At 41.2% G+C, this 21995-nt stretch overlaps 1 protein-coding gene across 1 annotated transcript; it reads right to left on the bottom strand.

Annotated features, from left to right (window-relative positions):
• Positions 1–170: 170 nt before the first annotated feature.
• On the bottom strand, positions 171–21308 carry CHMP2B (charged multivesicular body protein 2B). Its single transcript, XM_030580489.1, has 6 exons — positions 21181–21308; positions 15528–15619; positions 6618–6812; positions 4082–4184; positions 2127–2233; positions 171–1965 (listed from the first exon to the last, which is right to left on the bottom strand). The coding sequence occupies exons 1-6, from the start codon at positions 21212–21214 to the stop codon at positions 1852–1854; spliced, it is 645 nt and encodes a 214-aa protein (XP_030436349.1). The 5' UTR covers positions 21215–21308; the 3' UTR covers positions 171–1851.
• Positions 21309–21995: the final 687 nt, after the last annotated feature.

Genomic DNA, 21995 nt, shown 5'->3' with positions numbered 1-21995 from the left:
GTTCAGTGTGTACAGAAATCTCCCCATCCCACCAGCAATAGCAACAATCAAATTTAAAAAAAAAAAAATGATGGAATTCACAACTAATATCCCTACTAAGTGATATCACAAAAGATTATGAAGTCCATTATTAAATAAACTTACATGCAAGACCCCACCATCAGGACAGCCATTGTGGGAATAAAAGCTTTTATTAGATTTTTACAAAATAAATTGTAAAAGAAAATTCACCCCCAATGTCAGGGGTGTATGTGTGTATTATGTACACTTGAACATTCCAAATGCATGGTTTGGCCCCATGTTTTCAGAGAAAACAGCATTCTGTATTTCTACACCAAAACCTAGACCTGGGCTAACAAACTGATTATTATAACTTATTTCCCTGCTCAGTCCTGCATTGGCAGGTGTAACAATAGCAATCCCACTCAGGACTTGCTTCCCCACTTAGAAACTAAGCACTCTGATTAAATGGCTTCCCCTTAAAGCCAGTGCTATTCTATGGACCTGATGATGATATAGATCAGAGACCGTGGAAAACCTTAGAATCTGAGCCTGTTCCTATTATACTGTTATCCAAATCACTTGTCTAACCATACCTTCTATTGTACAATGTAATGCCCAGCATTTTTTTTAACCTAAAAGGAGCAATTATAGGAATAAGGCAGCCAAGTCATTCTGATAAGATTTAGATTTCATCTGCCAATATGCAATCACATGTACCTTTGTAAATACTGTATCTTTAAACAGTTGTTTAGGGGATAAGTACTGTAAAATATATACACATGAGATTTCAGGCAAGATTCCTTTTCCAAGTGCTGAAGTACTTCATATATGAACTTCAGCATGGACTGCTATCAAGTGTAGATGGGACTTTTCAGAATATTTTGTACCTGGCAATAACTGCCTTAACAGTAGTTACTTCACCCATTAATGATTAATAAAATTTTGAAAAATCAGGAGGGTATAAGCAAGGTTTTATATACACAAAGGCACAACAATTCTGTTGAAGTTAGCTATGTTACAGTACAATACAGTTTATTCAGTGCCTTTCATGCAAAATATTCACTAAAAATATTTAGTTCAAGCCTCTTCCCCTGAAGTCAGTAAGAGCTGGATTGCACCCATACCCTTCAGTAAGTAGTAAAATTGTCTCAGAATGAAGCAACTCAAATTTACTGAAGACACCGGAAAAACAAAGCTATAACGGCCTACACTTACTAGTGTCAAGGTTCTCTCTCACCAAAAGAAAAAGGTTATCCCTTTTCAAATTGAAAGTGTAAAGACAAGATCATAAAATATTCTAAGAACTTTCCATGTGTAGTGATTTTATAAACACTCCAAATATTATCCAGAGAAATGCTGTCAACAATCATAGGATGACAATTTCAAAAAAGCTAAACAGATGAAGATCTTATATTATAATTGTTATTTTTCCAACTCTGCTTGCCAGCCAACATTTTGTAAATTAAAAAAAAAGCCAGTGCTGCTCAAGCAACTAAATTGTGGGGATAAATCTTGAATGCAACACAACCCGAATTCAGACCTAGTGTAAAATGGATGTACTCGTATATCCTAGATCTCAGTCTGGTGTTCAAAAGACTCCCACATGCAAGTTATCTATTCATGTCATCTGATAAAGCAGTTTTTCAAAAACAATTTCAGGAATTCAGTGCTACTGATAATGGTTCTCTGGCAAGAAATAAGCTTTTTTTTGCCATGAATCAGCTTATTTCTGAAGCCTTCTGTTCTCCTTTTAAAGGAAAGTACATTAGTTGTATTGAAAATGTGTACATTTTACATCTGTCTGTAGTTGAATAATTGTTAGAAGGCAGACTGTATATTGTCATCAGGCTAATCTACTCCCAAAGCTTTGAGCTGCCGTTCAATCTCTTCATCTGAAATGGTGGTAGTTTTTGATGCTGATGCAGATGGTAAGCCTCTGGCAGCAGATGGTGCTTTGGCCATCTATTAAAGAAACACAAATTTCATTGAGTAAAAACAATATGCACTGTGACCATTTGACTTCTAGCACAGAACTACAAAATGAAAACTGTTAGGATGACATTTAAAAAAATAAAAATAAAAGGAAGGTGTTTGACTCTGCCCTAAAGAACATTTCTCCATACCTTTCCTGAGATTTCAATTCCAATTTCATCAAGCACTTGGTTCACAATATCCTGGCTTTCTTCTTCTTCATCAGAGCCCTCAAAGATATCATCCAAGGTATCATTAACTAGGAAGGAAAATAAAAGCCAGAGCTGCATTAGTACAGAAAGATTAGTGTTCACAGAATAAGTGGGAGAATAACTAAAACCCACTGTTCTTCTACAGTCCTGCCAGGCAACAGTAGTATCACTAAGTGAGACGGCAAGAGAAAGGAACATACACTGTGTGCATTTGCCGAACAGCACTGCATCATCTAGCACCACATGCTGGCAAACTACGAGTGCTCTGCCTACCTCTGCACTTTAAATCTTGCCCCTGAAGTAGTGCTAACAATTGCACTAGGCATTAATGCGCCAGCACTTTACACAGAGGTTTGATTTCACCATTTTTCAGAAAGGATTTAGTTTCAGAATTCTTTGTTAGATTTAAAAAGCAGACCAATTAAAAAAACCCTCCACATCCCCCTGAAAGACCTTGTTTCTCGCCCCGCTCCCCCAAATTGCAGAAATCTGACTAAGGGGTTGGTGCATCGATGCCTACCACCATAGTATAAATTTTAAAATACTGCCCATTTCCCCCAGCAGAGGCAAAGCAGTGGCAGATTTTACAATGAGAAGAATACTGTGTTAACAAGAGCCAGTAGCAAGATTAGTGTGGCATCACTGACACTTACAACTACTAATAAGTTAATAAGCCATTGTGGTAATACAGAGAAAAGGGTGGCTCCTCATATCCAGTGTAAGTGAGCGGATAGGGTTCCGGGCTGTGTTTGACTGCTTTGTACCACTATTTTGTCCATTATTGTTTTATATGTAGAAGTCAGTTGCTGGAAGGATAGTTCTAAGGACTCCTGCCCTTCTACCCAAAACACTTTACAAGTTCTACAGAGGCCTTCAACTATTCTCATTTACAGATCAGTGTACACACCAACATCTACAGGCAAACCCCAAACTTTAAATTTAATCCTAAAGCTCAGTCATAACTCCAGACTAGATGGCGGAGTTGCTTAGCTGTACACCAACACTGAAGTCTTCATTTCCAGAATTCCCATAGCCAGTACATATTCTTCTTTGTAAACAAGAGCAAATATATTTGTTAACTACATATTACTATTGCATTCTAGTCTTTTGTCCCTTCTCAAAAAGCAGAAGAGCTTGTGCTATTGCTTCTCTCTCCTTGCACAAGAGCAGCAACTCCCCATGGCACTTGCTGACATGAAGTTTCTACTATCTGTGAAAAACAGTATCCCATCTCTGTTATTCCCCAGAGTCTGAATTTCTAATTGTTAGGTTAAAAGGATATTCCCTCGGTTTAGCTGATTCAAGTAGTAGTACTAGGTATTACACCTCTTCTACAGCTCTCTCACTCAGGGTACGTCTTCACTACCCGCCGTATCGGCGGGTAGCAATCGATTGCTCAAGGATCGATATATCACGTCTCATCTAGACGCGATATATCGATCCCCGAATGCGCTTATATCTATTCCGTAACTCCACCAACCCGAATGGAGTTGCGGAATCAACAGAGGGAGCCGCGGACATCGATCCCGCGCCATGAGGACGGTGAGTAATTCGATCTTAGATACTTCGACTTCAGCTACATAATTCACATAGCTGAAGTTGCGTATCTAAGATTGATTTTCCCCCGTAGTGTAGACCAGCCCTAAGTGCCTCTTTCAATTTTTCTGTTCTCATTTTTACAGGTCTTTCATACAACTATACACACAGTACTGTCAAATACCCAGAGTAACCATGCAGAAAGTGAAACATTGTTCCCTTTAACCATCGCTTATTGATAGTAATCTCATGTGTTGTTAGTAATACTCAGAAGCGGCATTAAGGTGCGCCTACCCGGTTTAGTTGTCTGATAGTGTCAATGCTTGCTGAAATTATTTATTAGAACGCATAAAACTTACTCATTTCCTCAGTCATTTCCATCTTCATGTTTTCCTTCTGGAAATTCTGCATAGTTTGTAATGTCTTTTGAGGGTCCATCTTCTTGTTAACAGATTGCATTGTCTAATATTAGAGAATATTAATCATAAAATTGCACAAATTTGTGCAGTACACGGAATATGCAAAGTTAAGTGATTTCTAGTCTAACAAACCTGGGGCCAGGTTCTGCATGCTTTGCACATCTAGATTCCCACTTTAGTGGGAGCTTTGGGTGTATATGGAATCCTCAATTGGGCCCTTGTCTAGTAATTAATAAAATCTACTACTGTGACTAGTGCAGTATAAACAACAAGCTAGACTTTTTTCTTAATTTAAGGTCACTTTTCTGGTTTGCAGGATGAGAATAGGAGAGGAGGAGAAAAGTTCCATAATTAGGCAACTAATTGTTATCAGACAGATGGAAACGGCAATAATGTTTAAAGCAAGTTAAGAACACTTTCATCAATCACCACTCGGAAGAAGGCATGAAGTCATTATGATGTTTCTCCATATAGGATAATGCAGTAGCAAATATGAAGTTTCTCCTAATAGCAAATGCCAGGGTGTTCAAAAGTTAATAGTACAGGTTGAACACTTGGTATCACTTAGGAAAACCTCCGCTACACACTACTAAACCTTACACAACATAATATTTTACCAAACTCTATGGCACTGATTATCACAGGTGTGTAAAAACCACATTCATCCAATACTACTTCCTTTTTGATTCATTAATATAAAGCTATGGTATTGTGTCACCACAAAGCAGCTTCCATGTCAAACACTAAATTGTGATACCCTGTATGTGCAAAAAATAAAGGAAGTAGCCTCTTTGTAGAAAGTGCTATATACACTTTAGGAACAGATGGACATCTAGTGTAAAAGGATACATTAATAATTGATATATTAGAAACTTAAAACTGAAGTCTTGAAGGAAAACGTGTCTGCCTTCATTTCTAATTTTGTTTAACTTGAGAAAACAGCTTTTTGTTCTTCTTTTCCAATTCAAGGGTTGTCAGTGGATATAATACATTTTTTCGGGGGAGGGGGGAGGAATATTCTCCAATCAGAGAAGTGTGTGCTTTAGTTTTATAGACAGTAAAATTCAGTGTTCTATTTACAGATACATTTATGGACAAGATATTGGAAATTGCTTACTCATGTTATTTGTTGAGGCAACTAGACAGTGAGTTGCATCTGATTTTAGTGGAATGTTGTATGCCTGTAGATCTTGGTATGGGTCAGAGAACACTACGGCTCCAAAATTAAGTCAATGTTTTTAGTTCTGTATTTTTTACTGCATTAACTGAAAAAGTTAACCATTAGGTGGCCAAAATAACTTAATTCTCCTTCAGTCTCCATAATGTTGCATAGCCCACTGATGAACCTGCTTCATTGTTTTTTCAAATCTGTTAAGATCTGTATTTATTGACATTTCTACTGATTTTGTTCCACCACTGTGATTATACCACTATGTTTGCTTTAAGAAGTTTAATCTAAAACATTCCAAGGATAAAGAGCCCAGAGAGAAGAACGCTCAGCTAGAGAGAAACGGGATAGTTCTAAAAAGCAAGATTAACTTCCTCACATATGTGAAGCTGTTTTCTGAATGATAGGCAAGGAGGTCACAGGAGAGAAAGAAGGTGCATGTTAGCATAAACTGTCTTGTTTAACTTGATCAAGGAGTCAGCTGTACCATCTCTTGGAGGAAAAAAGGCCTACTGCACAGCCACAGCTTTAGGTGGTTGAACTGTTTTTTTTTTAAAACTTTATTTTTTGTAAAAACACATTGTTCATAGTGGCCCTTTAAGAGCAAAGTCTTCCTAGCAGCTACTTCCTGCATCAAATCAAATTACAGTGCATTAGTTTTATGAGACAAGCAGCAAAACAATTTAAGACAATTTCCTTGGTGTGCAGAGGGTGAAGATGAAAGAGAATTCTAGATCACTGAGCCATTTAGTGTCAGCCAGAAAGTAATGCCTCATCTTCACACAAGTCATAAAGCTGGGTGACATACTGCCTTGATTTCTAGAATCAGTGTACCCTACTTTGGCTTTATCCACTAGAAGCAGTTACATGACAGACAAAATTTAAAGGCAAGACACTGCATAATGAAAAGCTATTTGTTTGTTAGTCTACTTAATTACCCTCTGTATCAAGACTTACAGGATCCATTTTAATCATTACCCAAACACTAACACTGAACAGCTTTCTGGGCTATGACAAAGATTTTATAAATCAACTGTAAGAGAGTCTGCTAGTTTAAATAGCAGATATTGACCAGCAAGCTATGAATGGCTAATTTAGTGTTTTTCAAAACAAGAATTAATATTTGCCCTGTAAACATCTCACTGCTAAATGTAGCATTACACAATACATTTACCTCCAGCTAATTTTTCCAGTTAACATTGAAGTTGTAAAGACTTTTGCAAGCTACCTATTGTATTTGAGTTTCAGTATGAAAGTGTCCATAAACATGAATTACATTTAGACATTTATATTGATTTAACTGCTCACTTTTGCTGTGGTTGACATAGCTCCTGCCATCTTCATCTGGGAATTCATCACTTTTGTTTGAGTTGACATGGAGGTGACTTTTGAACTAACAGCATAGGTTCGAGTTTTCTGTTTTCGCAGTTGCACCAGCTGTTTTGCTAGAACCTTGCAGGCTTCTTTGTTACCAGTCTTTGCCATTTTCTTTATTTCCAGTTCCTATTTTTAGAAAGGAAAGTAGTTTTTAGATTCACATTAAGTGAACAAGAATTCTGTAAAGTTATACAACTAGACACTTTTTAATAAATACTAGATTGGATAAATTAACCACACATTCACAAACCTCTTCTTTGAGAATGAAGGAACTGATAAATGATGCAAGAATATTTCCCTTTCTAGCAGAAGTCTATAGTAAGAAAAAAACTTAATAGATGACAATACTCTATCACTAACAGAATGACTTGTGTTACCCTGTGGGAATGTGCACTTCTCTGACATACCATTTTTTACATAGAGGTAGATATTACTTGTGCATTCTGACATGGCATCATATACAGAGAGTTAAAGTGTACTTTAAAGAGATCCTTTAGTTTACAGGCTGATAAATATACATGTTAAGAACTAACGGTGACCAGCGCCACTGCCAATTCATCTCCTTCTTGGTCTTTTAGCGTATATCTACACAGCAAAGAGGAATCCATAGCTGGCCCATGAAGCCAACTTGGGCTCGCAGAGCTCAGGCTGTGGAGCTGTTTCATTGTTGTGTAGAACTGCAGGCTTGGGCTGGAGCCTGGGCTCTGGGATACCAGGGGTGGGAGAGTCTAAAAGGTATGCCTCCACTGCATCTAAAGGTAAGCCTCCACTGCATCTAGACACATGAGGCTAGCCCATGTTAGCTGACTTGGACTATGGAGCTGTTTAACAGCATTGTACAGTAACTCCTCACTTAACGTCCTCTCACTTAACATTGTTTCGATCTTGCATCCCTGCTCAATTACAGAACATGCTCCATTTAAAGTTGTGCAATACTTCGCTATAACGTCGCTTGGCTCCCTGCTTTGTCCACAGCTGGCAGGGCTCCCCCCGCCCTCCCATCAGCTCTCCTACGCCTCCCTCCCGCTGGCAGACCCCACAGATCAGCACCTTCCCCCTCCTGCCGCCCTCCACCTCCTGCCCACAGAAATCAGCTGGCTTGCAGTGTTCGGGGGTGGGGGAGAAGGGGAAGAAGGAGCAAGGACACAGCATGCAGGCTTCCCGTCCATAGGCACCAACTTCCTTCAGCACCAGTGGATGCTCACGCCCCCCGCCCCTTCCCTGCCCCCACCCGCATCCCAAGTTCCCCACCCCCTTCCTGCCCCCATTGGATCCCTTCCCCAAATCTCCGCCCCTTCTCCCAGCGCACCACATTCCCCCTCCTCCCTCCCTGCCCCACGAATCAGCTGTTTTGCAGCGCAAGCGCTGGGAAGGAGAGGGTAGAAGCAGGACGCAGCAGCGCGCTCGTGGAGGAGCTAAGCTGGAGCGGCGGGGGCTGGAGAGCTGCCAGCACCCACTGATTTTTTCTATGGGTGCTCCAGCCCCGGAGCCATCACCTATGTTCCCCTCCCTCCCCTGCCTCCCGAACACTGCAAGCCAGCTGATTGCTCTGGCGGGGGGGGGGGAGGGTGAGTCTGCGCACCATGTCCTCGCTCCTCCCCCATCTCCCCTGCACACTGCAAGCCAGCTGATTGCCAAGGGCAGAAGGCAGGGGATGGAGGTGGGAGGAACAAGGATGTGGCATGTGGAGTAAAGGGGGAGGAGGGAAGAGAAGAGGCAGGTTAAGGGTGGAGCCTTGGGGGAAGAGGTGGTGTGGGCAGGCCGAGGGTTGAGCCCCTCAGCCCCGGTGCTTGCAGAGTAGCAGAAGCTGTAGCTGCTGCTGCGCAACATGATTCTCTTAGCCTACAGCACCTTCAGCCTCCCTGCCTGCCTCATTGTCTGCAGTGCCAGTGGGTTGTGCCTGTGTGGGGTAAGGTGGGGGCACCTCCCAACTATAGTACTGTAGTGTATGGCAAAAAAAATTATATATATATCCTGGAACCTAACCCCCCCATTTACATTTATTCTTATGGGGAAATTGGATTCGCTTAACATTGTTTCACTTAAAGTCACATTTTTCAGGAACAGAACTACAACGTTCAGTGAGGAGTTACTGTAGATTTTCAGGCTGGAGCCAGAGCTCTGGGACCCTGCAAGGGGAGAGGATCCCAGACCCCAGACTGAGCCCCAACATCTACACGGCAATCAAAACAGACCTGTATTCTGAGCCTGAGCCAGCTGACACAGGTCAGCTGCAAGTGTTTAATTTCAGTGTAGACATACCCTTAGACCCTCCTCTTGCATTCGCCTGCTGCAACCTAGTGGCCACATAAGCAACAGAGCATACTTGAACAGGTTGTAGGTTCCAGAAAAACTTTACCCTTTAGCTCATCTCCTTAAAGATTATGGAGTTTTATTTTCTTGGAAGGCAGACTGCATGAAGTAACCCGTGAAACAGTTGAAGTCCAAACTTTCCCCTGCCCCTCAGGATTTAACTCAATCATTTTAGCACATAATAAATGCATTGTGCCTTGTCTACACTGCCACAAGCTAACATCACACCCTAAATCCTAGTCTAGGCAAAGCCTATGCCCAGATAATTCTATAACCACTACAGGGAGGAGGTACAAGACTAATTAATCTAATGGAGGCAAGGAAAGTTTTGCACCTCTGTCTTAAGAGTTCTTCACAGAACATGGTGATCAATTTGATCACTATATAAAATCCTCATACCAAGCATTTTATTGAAGAGGAAAAAAAATAGGGCTCATCTCTAATTTGCCATAATGTTACTGACTGAACATATACAATTAATGTGTCACAATTCTGACAACTTTTTCTCAGGGAATAAGCAATAAGTAAAACTACGTGTAATAACAGCATCACAGCTGTTGGTGGGAAAGCACCTGCCAGAAAGAGAGAGGTGCTTTACCCTCCCCTGAATGCAACAGAGGTCTAAGAGGCTGCTATGAAGCATAGCCAGTTGCTCTGTGACAGTAAATAGTGGCCACCAGACTACAGCATATAGACACTGAAGAACCAACAGCAAGAGAGATACAAAGCTGCCGGAGATGCTTCAAAACAAATGTTAATTGCTTTGGTTTTACCACTACACCAGAGACAACATCCTGCGACCATAAGAGATACCTCATGTGTAAGAAATAACTATAAATACGGAAGTATTATAGGAAAATAATATTTTGAAACTGGTACACTAGCTTGGCAGAAATTGCTTCATACAACAAAATTAAATTTCATGAGATATTTGCAATTTTACCAAAGAAAATACAAGTGTACAAGTGAAGCACATGATATCAATAGAAAAGTACTGTGGGCATGAAATGGAATGGTAATCCTGTTTTTGTAGCCTACATATAAAAGAGATGAGTGCACTTTACAAGGTGCTAAAAATGTCACTGAAACTATCATGCTTTTTAAATACAACTCCAATATTATGTGTTTAAGATAAGAGTGACATGGGAATGCATATTTTGGACACAGATTTCCAAGTGTTATAACAGCAAATGTTAGGAAGCACTAGTTTTCCCAGTTAAATGCATCTGATGAAGTGGGTATTCACCCATGAAAGCTCATTTCCCAGTTAAATACATCAGTTCTTGTAGCCCACATCTCATTATGGTATGAAAAGCACACTTTCAAGATGAAATATTATATACTGTAAATGCCAAGTATTACTAAACTGTTAATTACAAACTGAATCTGTGCCAGGGAATCAAGTTGCTATATAGCTGATGTATTCATAACTAACACTAATTCTGAAAGTAAAAGATGAGATTAATCCACAGTTCTTGTTTTTATGAAGAAATTTTAAGCCAGTTGATACAGCCAGTCACATGTTACTACTTCTCAAAATTCAGCAAGTCAACAGTATAGTAAGCAAGATACAATACTGATCAGACATCAAAACTGTCCACACTATCCAAGTAAAGACATAAATATAAAAATAGTAAATAATCGTAACAATGCTATCACAGAGCAACATCTACTTTAAAAAATATTTGCTTTGCCTCTCTATTTAAGTAGCAGCAAAAGACCATTGTTACAGGACAATGTTCTCATTCATTTACGATTTCCTGCTCTTTTCAAATAACAAGCGTACCAGGCTTTGAAAATTCAGATTCCTTAGAGTCTGTGTAGCAAGGATAACAATAGAAGATTGCATCTTTCAAAGACTTGTTCTCTTCACCTCTTCCTTCACAAGAGAAAAAAAATGCACAAATATATTTCTGGAGCAATTTACTGACATGAGTGCATTCAAAGCTTCAAGGTGAATTTCTTTACGGAAATCAAGGCACTAAAAGAAATAATGGTAGCTTAACCATCTACATAACCTATCAGACATATCTTAAATCCCTAGAAAAGGATAAAATTTCCAAGAATAGTCATCTTTGAGGCTCTCCAATTTTTCTCATGCCAAAACTGATATACACAAGATCTGTCACCATACAAGGCAATGTCTTATTAACTATTAAACCAGGGAATGGACTGTCACTTAGTTTTTCCACACAGTTTTTGTGTCATCTATCAAGGCATGTAATTGGATGTATATCTCCACTAACAGAGGTATGAGGTGACATAAAACTAAAGGACATGTTCCAACAATCAAGCGTTCAATGAGTGAGTTATGCCAGTTATGTTTAATAAAGTCAGCTGATTGTAGGGAAATTCTACAAAGACCATAGGAATAACTACATCCAGGTAACAATGTTAGACTTTGTCTACAGTTGCTGTGAAGTTATGTTGTGTTTGGAGATGATGAAATGTCCTACTGAAGATAAGCCCTAATATTCTCTCTGAAACCCTCACCACTGATGTTCATTTAAATAAGCTTCAATGACTCAGTCATGCTTCTGACTGCTTTGTAACTTAAGAACTGAGAGCACTGCTTCCAAAGCTTGTGGCCCTTGCTATCTATAATGGAAGGGTCGTGTCTGGGATAGAATTCCCAACAACTCACATTGGAATGCAAAGCACTAATGTTGGGCTACTGAGTCAACAGTATATTCACTTGCTGCCAAAGAACTCTGCAAGACAAATTCATCCATAGGGCAATTGATGCTTTAATATTTTAGAACAGGTTATGAAACATTGGCCCAAAATTACCAATGCTACTGGACAAAAAAGAATCAGGTTATATCATGAAAAACAGCACAGCTTCTGACTCTGCACTTATTAGAAAGTCAGGAAGACTAAGGTTATGTCTTCACTAGCAACATTAAAGCACTGCTTTAAAAGAGACCCACCCCTATGAAGAGAGTAGCTACCAGGGCTGGGAGCGCGGCTCCCAGTGCTGGTGCATTGTATATACTGCCACTTTGACAGCGCTGAAACTTGCAGAGCTCAGGGTTTTTTCACACCCTTGAGCGAGAAAGCTGCAGCGCTGTAAAGTGGTAGTGTAGACAAGGCCTTAGACTTAAGACTTTAAGGTCAGAAGGGGCCATTATGAGCATTTAATCTGACCTCCTGCACAACGCGGGCCACAGAATCTCACCAACCCACTCCTGTATCAAACCCCTAACCTATGTCTAAGCTACTGAAGTCCTCAAATCATGGCTTAAAGACTTCAAGGTGCAGAGAATCCTCCAGCAAGTGACCTGTGCCCCACACTGCAGAAGAAGGCGAAACCCCCCCCAGGGCCTCTGCCAGTCTGCTCTGGAGGAAAATTTCTTTCCAACCCCAAATATGGTAATCAGCTAAACCCTGAGCATATGGGCAAGACTCATCAACCAAACATCCAGAAAAGAATTCTCTGTAGTAACTCAGATCCCACCCCATCTAATATCCCATCACAGGCCATTGGGCATATTTACCACTAATAACCAAAGATTAATTAATTGCCAAAATTAGGCTCTCTCATTATACCATCCCCTCCATAAATTTATCAAGCTTAGTCTTGAAGCCAGATATGTCTTTTCCCCACACTGCTCCCCTTGGAAGGCTGTTCCAGAACTTTAGAAACCTTCATCTAATTTCAAGTCTAAACTTCTTGATGGCCAGCCAGTTTATATCAATTTGTTCTTGTGTCCACATTGGTACTGAGCTTAAATAATTCCTCCCTCTCCCTGGTATTTATCCCTCTGATATATTTATAGAGAGCAATCATATCTCTCCTCAGCCTTCTTTTGGCTAAGCTAAACAAGCCAAGCTCTTTCAGCCTCCTTTCATAAGGCAGGTTTTCCATTCCTTGGTTTAGTGGGGCAGCTGCCCCACTCCTGGAGAACAGGGGTTAAAAGCAGGCAAGCTAGACTGAATGAGAAAGCAGCCACAGTTGTGGCCAGTTCATTCAGGGCCCAGCTGGCCCTGACAAGAGGGCTGAGGGCCAGGAGCTGGAGGAATAGGGCAAAGGAGCTGGGGGAACTCCAGCCTGGCAACTCTCCAGGCTGCAGGCCTTGTGCAAGGCCTAAGGCAGGTACTGGGGCTACAGAGGTGCAGCATGGCAATAGACAGCAGCAGCTGGTCCGAACCCCCTTGCCAATGATGAGTGGCCATTACAAACTGCTGTCTGCCCCAGTGAGTGAGGGGCTAGATGATGATTGGCAGTAGCGGTGGGTTTAGAGGATTGGGGGTTCCCCTGGAAGGAGAGACCCAGAATGTGGGGGTAGAACCCTGAGGAAAGGGACACAGGGCCTGAGACAGGCGGGACACCTGCTGGTACAGGGGCCCCGAAGGCTGGAAAGAGCTAATTCCCAAGATGACTAGCAGGGGGTGCCAAGCCCGTGAGTCTTCACTTCGCTACACTTGGATCATCCTACTAACCCTTCTCTGCACCTCTTCCAGTTTGAATTCATGCATCTTAAACATGGGAGACCAGAACTGCACACAGTATTCTAGATGAGGTCTCACCAGTGACTTGTATAATAATACTAACACCTCATTATCTCTACTGGAAATACCTCACCTGATGCATCTCACGACAGCATTAGCTTTTTTCACGGCCATATCACATTGGCAGCTCATTGTCATCCTGTGATTAACCAATACTCGGAAGTCCTTCTCCTCCTCTGTTACTTCCAACTGATAAATCCCCAGTTTATAACAAAAATTCTTATTAATCCCTAAATGCATGACCTTGCACTTTTCACTATTAAATTTCATCCTGTTACTATTACTCCAGTTAACAAGGTCATCCAGATCTTCCTGTATGATATCCTGGCCCTTCTCTGTATTGGCAACACCTCCAAGCTGTGTGTCATCTGCAAACTTTATTATCACACTCCCACTTTTTGTGGGAAGGTCTGTAATAAGAAGATTCAATAAGACTGGTCCCAAAACCGATCCCTGAGGAACTCCAATAATAACCTCCCTCCAGCCTGACAGTTCACCTTTCAGTATGACCCGTTGTAGTCTACCCTTTAACCAGTTCCTTATCTACCTTTCAATTTTCATATTTATCCTCATCTTTTCCCCATGTGGAAACATATCAAATGCCTTACTGAAATCGAGGTAAATTAGATCTACTGCATTTCCTTTGTCTAAAAAAATCTGTTAACTTCTCAAAGATCATGCTGCTTTGGCATAATCCACCTTTTGTAAAACCATGTTGTATTTTGTCCCAATTACCACTGACCTCTGTCCTTAAATACTTTCTATTTCAAATTTTTTCCCCAAGAACTTGCATACTACAGATGTCAAACTAACAGGCCTGTAGTTACCTGGATCACTTTTTCCTTTCTTAAAAATAGGAACTATGTTAGCAATTCTCCAGTCGTACGGTACAACCCTTGTTACTGATTCATTAAAAATGCTTACTAATGGGCTTGCAATTTCATGTGCCAGTTCCTTTAATATTCTTGGATGAAGATTATCTGGGGCCCCTGATTTAGTCCCATTAAGCTGTCCAAGTTTGGCTTCTACCTCGGATGTGGTAATATCTACCTCCATATCCTCATTCCCATTTGTCATCCTGCCATTAGCCCTATGCGCCTCACTAAAGACTGAGGCAAAGTATTTGTTTAGATAGGGCCATGCCTAGATTATCCTTATCCTCCATTCCATCCTCAGTGTTTAGCGGTCCCACTTCGTCTTTCTTTGTTTTCTTCTTATTTATATGGCTATAGAACCTTTTACTACATGGCTATAGAACCTTTTAATTCCCTTTGCAAGGTCCAACTCTACATGGCTTTTGGCCTCTCTCATTTTATCCCTATATGTTCTGATCTCAATAAGGTAGCTTTCCTTGCTGATCCCTCCCATCTTTCACTCCTGGTAGGCTTTCTGCTTTTTCTTAATCACCTCTCTGAGATGCCTACTCATCCAGCTTGGTCTACAACTCCTGCCTATGAATTTTTTCCCCTTTCTTGGGATACAGGCTTCTGATAGTTTCTGCAACTTTGACTTGAAGTAATTCCAGGACTCCTCCACTTTTAGATCCACAAGATCTTCAGTCCAATCCACTTCCCAAACTAATTTCCTTAATTTTTTTAAGTTAGCCCCTATGAGATCAAAAACTATTGTATAGTAAAGTATAATGGTGAAACACTATAAGCTAACTAATGTAGATAGTGGGGAAAGTCAGAAAGACTTTGACGACTGTCATTTAGGTGTGAGAGAGAAAGAGTGCTGTAGCACCTTACAGACTAACAGAAGTATTGGCGCATAAGCTTTCGTGGGTAAACTACCTGGCTCTGACAAAGTGGGTATTTACTCACGAAAGCTTATGCGCCAATACTTCTGATAGTCTACAAGGTGCCACAGGACTATCGCTTTTTACAGATCCAGACTAACACGGCTACCCCTCTGATATTCAGGTAGGAAACAGACATTCTCTTGCCATTTATTTAAATTTCAAACAAACACTTACTTGTTTGAAAAAGGTAAACTAAAATTCTTTGTTCTACTTACCAGCTGTTTTTCCTGTTTCTCCAAGGCTGCTCGATCTCTGGTTATAGTCCTCTGTGTACCTCTTAACTCTCGATTCTGTTCCTTTATTACATCTGGAAAGGAAATATTTATAGTTAGTAAAATAATTCTTCAGACCCAGTGCTTAACAATATTGAAACATATGATAAAAATCAAATTTTTATTACAAAAGTAAAGCATGCATCTCCTACTGGGACTATAAATATCAAATATATGCAATGATGTTGGAATATAAATTTACATGTCTGAAATACTATCTTAAATTTCAACACTAGAGGCCAAGTTCTCCTTTTATACCAGTGAAACCTAAGTGGCTTCAATGGAGTTTGTACCAGTGCAACTGAGAGAAGCATTTGGCACAACAGACTTCTATATTCCATAAACATGTCTCTTTTAATCATGCAGGAAGTGTCAAGAACAACTTCCCCATGCAGAAAACCATATCTCTGTAACTCCTATTTCACAGCAATGTGAGCCAAGTACTCCTTATCTCAGCCACTGTAGCCAAACTATTCAGTGGAGAGGTCCATGAGGTTTGGGATGATAGGGTTGGGGGAAGGAATCCTCCCTCCCCACAAATAACTGTTCCAGAGCTGCTTTAACAGAGCAATAGTATTGATTCCAGTTGAACCTTCTCTATAGAGCAGGGAAAATGTGATAGATGTGAATCCCCAGGCCCTGCTTCCTTCCTTACTCACTGAGGTGCATAGAGACCTGCCCTCCCCATATGCAACAAAGCTGCACTTATTCAACTAAAAGTCAAGCCACAAGCGATGCGACAAAGAATTGGGTGAAAACTGGTCAAGTCTTTTATCCATTTCTGACACCCTCTTTGAGAGGAGCAATTCTATAAGGTAGTAATCCAATCTAAACAAATATATAGCAGTACTTAAAGGATGTGCCTACCACTTAACCAAAAGTTAACAAAATTTAGCTAAAATTTTCTGGCTGTCCTAATGGCTGCGGAAAAGGAACAATGTTTAAGAGCAAGCCCAGAAATACAGCTTTGCTCCCAGCTGTTCAGTGATCCATTATGGGAAAAGTTAGTGGTCCTGCAATCCAGAACCTAGTTTTGGACATGTCTATCCACACCTTTGTTAAGCAGCCTTAGAGAAGCCGGGGATGGACTGGGAATGGTTGGTCACTGAATTACCTCTTACTAGTTTCACTCCTTAGGAAGGGATCTGGGCATAGGAAGATTGATATACAGTGGTGGAGAGCAGCAGCTTGGACTGCTGCTGCACATTCTGTATCTTTTGAGGAGAAAGTTCTGGAAATTGAATTCCTGCAAAGGCAGTCGCTTTAATGCTAAATTTTCGTTTAAAGGAATTTAACCAGTGAGTGTGTCTGCAACTTTGGCACCCATGGGGGTTGAGGTTTGAGAAAGCCCATTAAGCACCTCTTAGGATTTCTCTGACTACCATGACACTTACACTTGGCAGACACTCAGTTCTTCTAGGACCTGGACAACTGACTCAACAGGCACTCAGCATTAGGGCTTCACCTAAGATCCCCTTTTGCATATCTAAATGGAACACAAAGGGAAAATGGAAAAGTGCTCCTTTCCCTTGCCTTGCTAGGATTTTTTTTCTTAATGTATTTAAACTAGGCTACCTTTAAATTGAAGTTGATTTTGAGTACATATCAGTAATTTAAGAATCTTTACAAGCATATAGTTATTTTTAACAAACAAAAACAAGGAAATTTGGAATAAAAGGTTAGATTTAGTAAACACTCCTCATAGCTGCAAGAATAGAAATTCAGCACTGACCTACACAAACTACTTTTTCAATACTCTGTCAACTTTGTCCTTAGAATATTAGAAACTAACATCCATCCACAAAAGCCCCTTTTGTCACATCAACTACCACAAAAACTAGAATGTTTTATCCCGAATCAACAATAGGGGTGTCCATGTAGTACTGAATATCTAGATAGATTTTTATACCATGCTCTCACCATAGTACCTGAGCACCTTCCAGAAGGATGGGCACTTTCAGTAGTGAAGTGTCATACACAACAAAATAAAAACCTATTTTTACACATTCAAAGTTTGACTTAAATGTGCTATTTGTCTATCTTCCCCACTCATCATTAAAAGCCCAATCCTGTAAGGTGTTGCAGGCACTCCACAATGAGCGTCTCACTAGATTGGGTCCTATGATTCCATTTGCCAACAGATTATCAATATGTGATGTCATAGAAATACTTTATCATATACAAGCTCCCTAAGCCCAGATCATGAAATTTTAGCAGCTGCATACAGAAATTGAAGGCTAGCATTATAACAAAACATGACACTTAATATAAGACCTTTATGAAACAAATATGAACAATGCTCTATTGATGACCGTTGTATACTGCCCCTGCAAACAACAGAAAATGACATCTGAGGGCAGAGACAGTTCCTTAACTATCTTCCTTACAGGACAGTACAAATTGCTTTCAGTGAGTGCAAGAAAATACTTTCTTCATACTATTGTTTACATAGAAGCTTTATGGAATTTACTTGATAAAGTGTATATATTAAAAGCGAATTTCAATTTTGATATAGAACCAGTCATTTCAGCTTCCATTAAAGATTTGTCTTCATTTGTTAGGCTGCGTAGGTCTTACAGTGAACATTAAAATGTACAGAGGGATTTATTCCTAAAGCAGAACTCCCTTTCCGCTGTTGGAAGGACAAATAGCTCTCCTGAGTACAGGCTGCATACTCAAAGCAGCCTCCTATATTGCTCTAATTTTGCAGAATTCTAAAGAGTAAAAAAGTCAGCAAGTACTGGAGTTTAATGCTATTGGGTTTCCTAACAGAGAAAAAAAAAGTGCTTGAGTATGAACCAAGATTCAGAAGAGTTGAATTTGCATACCTAACATACTATAGTGTATTATTACCATGATGTAATTACCAATAGCAGTTGATTTTTGATATGGTTAGAGGGCTTCTTCTAGTCTATTTTATAAGAATTACATTTATATGCTTATCTGATTTTCGCACTGTAAGACATGCAAACAAGTTTGGATTTGAAAACATTCAGAAATGATGCCCCTTTACATGACTTTTCATCTGATTTAACTGCATAATAAATAAACATAGAATTTGTTGTTTCATACTCAAACATTTAAATGTAACATAAAAAGAAAGATGAATAAGTTACTGAAAGCTGTGCTGTAATGAGAAATCAGGAACCCTTTTCAGGTTTATATTGTAAAGACAGAGCAACCTCCATCTATTAAAAAAGTATGTTTAAAACAGTCTGAAAAGGAAATAATGTTCCTATAATTAAGTCTACATCATGGTTTTGTATTCCACAAAAGCAAACACACACTTGTCTCAGTATGCTGCTATTTTCCTCATTTAATTGGGTAACAAGTGAAATGCAATCTAGACAGGCTCAATTACTGTCAGATGACTAAAGCATGAACAATAAGCAGAAACTGCAGCCACAATCTTCATTTTAAAGCATACATCAATCTTTCTGGAAAAAAGAGTAGCGATTCAGATTCTTCCTTCCCCAGATGTGCAAAGACACTGCAAGCCATCTAAGTCTGAAATTATCTCAGCAGTAATAAGCTCCAACAAAATATTTTAATGAAAAATGATATTGAAAGGGGCCATTTTAGTCATGTTACTGCTCCCAAGACCCCACAAGTAACATTTTCAAGAAACACTTTTCAAAGGACATTGAGTAGACAGCCAATATATGAAAAATAAAAACTGAAAATAAAAACCATGTATTTTGGCCCAGCAGAGAAACAAGGGAAGCAATTCAACAGATAAGCATCAAGCATGAGCTCTGTCAAAAATACTTTTAAAAGAGGACTTTACCGGAGGTAGAGGGAGAAAGGTGAAATTTTACTATGCTATATATAGTTTAAGAACACTGAGAAGAAATAGTGATGGAAATATATTTATATATAAGACTAGCATGGATAGTTTTACTCTACAGGAAATATTCCTTTTTGTTAAAAAACTTGCAGAGTAGAAACTGAACCCATTAAAGGCACTAGCATTTTAAACAAGTTAAAAGCCAGGGAAAAAGTCAGCAGATTCATTTTCTTTATATTTCTGCCACCACAGGAGATTCTCAGCTACTTTAAAAGAACTACAGCAACAGACAACCGATAGTAACTAGCATTCACAGTAACTAGAGGCACATCCATTAGTTTCTGCAAATGAAGAATCCAATAGAAAATGAGAGCTTGTAATAGCAAACTGTCACAGAGGAATAAAACAAAGGGTGAGATCCTTAGCCCTGTTCCAGAAGCACGAAAGGGATGAAAAGGTTTTAAATAGCAGAAACGTCCCTCTCCCTGCATATGGAGATCACCGGATAGCACAAAGGGACAACTCCATACTACCTACTCACCTTCATGCCCAATGTATGGTGCATTCCATAGACATGTTTGAGGCACTTTCCATTCCTGAAACCCTAGGCTGACAACTGTCCCAAGGGGACTGAACTGGCCCTCATGATCAAAGCAAACAAAAAGGTGGCAAAAAATTCACTTCTGAACTCCTCCCTGGTGTGCGCTCAAAATCTCTTCCAGACAAGAAATGGAAAATACTAATCTTTGCTTGATGAAATACAACTGGCTGATACACAAAGCATCACTTTTTGTGACCTGTTTTAGAGTGAGACGGCACATGGTTTGCTAGGTGAACGTATTGCATAATCAGTTTCAAAACTCTTGCTGATAACAGACAAGCAACTCTCCTTCAATTAAGCCCACCTGCCTACTGGAGAATATAGGATGATGCAAGAAATGTTCTTATGAGGGATTAAGCTGCCCTTTTTTAAAGTATTTAAAAGGACGTTCTTATTTCTGCATTGGATTTAATACTGCGTAGGTAAAACTTATCCCCCAAAATAGCAAGATTAACACTTTAAATCTATATATACAAACAACAGACAGTACACCGTGATTTGATAGCTACAGAACACCAAGAGCTCACAGCTAGACACCAGTCTCTTTGAACCTGTAGCAATGTTTAGCTGCTCTTCTCTTCACCAAACAAACAGAAAAGTGTTCTCACAGAACAGAGCAACTTGTTTCCATGGCTCCGCTGATTCTTTAAGTTAGAGATATTTTTGTATCACTTCGAACAGCTAAAAATATAGTTGGTCCAAAAACCAAAGACAACAAACAAACCACTTCCCCCACCCCCAGTTCTCTTTAGGTTCGACCCAACTTTATTATCTCGAGGCACCGCCCTTTAAGGGTCACCCCATGTTCTTAGAGACGGTGCAAACATATTCCCAAAACTGTACTGAGCAAAAAAGTTCCACTTATTGCAGACTTCCTGCCGCGTGTAACCGACTTGTCAGCTGTCCCTGCCGCTTTCAATACGTGGGGCGGGTGTGTGTGTCCCCCTCACACACACACACACTCACCAGGTTATAGATGAGTCACTCCAGCTGCACCTCCCTCTCCCTTGTTTTCCGACCAGCCCCGATCAACACACACCCGGGCCCGAGTCCGTGCGAGCCCGGCCGGAGTGGGGTGGGGGGGATAGTGCTCAGGAGGGGCCCGCGGGAGGCTCCGCTGGAAGCGGCCCGCGGGAACAAGGCCCTTCCTGACCGGGAGGGAGGGAGGCGAGCGGACAGACAGACACTGACACCCCCGCCCCGCTCACCATCCACCGTCTTCTTCTTGAAGAGCGAGGCCATGGCGGCGGCGGCCGCGGGCAGCGAGAGCCGGACTCGGACCCCCCGCCGCACCAGGCTCCGCGGCTTCTTCCTGCTTCTCCGGTGAGCGCCGGGAGGTGGGCGCGGCCCGACGCAGAGACCCGCCCCGCCCCGCCGGGCCCGGCTCCGCCTCCAGGCCGGGAGGGGGGAGCGGCCCCCGCAGTACCCGCTGGTCCCTCTGCGGGCGCAGCGGTCTCCTGCCTCGGTTCCCTCCCCCGGCTCCCTCGTCCTCATTCCCCCTCGCCCCCCAGCTCCCTTCCCTTTCCCCATTGCCCTGCCCCCCTCCCGCATCTCCGTCCTAACTCCCCTTCCCTCCGGCCCTCCCCCAAATGACCCCCCAGAGCTCCCCCCTAGGTTTAAACTCCCCCCCCCACACACACACACTTCTTGCTAACAGGAGACCCTTCGGACCCGCTGGGACAGAGCAGAGAGTTATGGGGGCAAAAGGGCAGCCGGGCATGGTGGGAAAGGACAGGTGCTGCTGGAGTCACTGGAGCGGGGGAAGCACTGATCCCAGCTGATCAGCCCCCGGTGATGAGCAGCACAATGTAAATGTTAGGGAGAGGGGTGTACTAGCGCCTGGCAGGATGGGCACAAGGGGGCGGGAGGAGTCAGTGACACAAAACAGGTTCTGTCTGGTCAGCCAGACTCAAGAGAAAAATACAGCCTGCCAGTCCTATAACACTAGTCCCCTGCGCAAACAAGGGAGGTGTCTCTCTTGTACTCGAACATTAGAGCTGGGTCTGTAACCGGAGGATGGCCT

The sequence above is a fragment of the Gopherus evgoodei genome, chromosome 1 (assembly GCF_007399415.2).
Source record: "Gopherus evgoodei ecotype Sinaloan lineage chromosome 1, rGopEvg1_v1.p, whole genome shotgun sequence".
NCBI lineage: Eukaryota > Metazoa > Chordata > Testudines > Testudinidae > Gopherus > Gopherus evgoodei.
The sequence above is the reverse complement of the archived record's forward strand: the minus strand, read 5'-3'. Positions and strand labels throughout refer to the sequence as shown.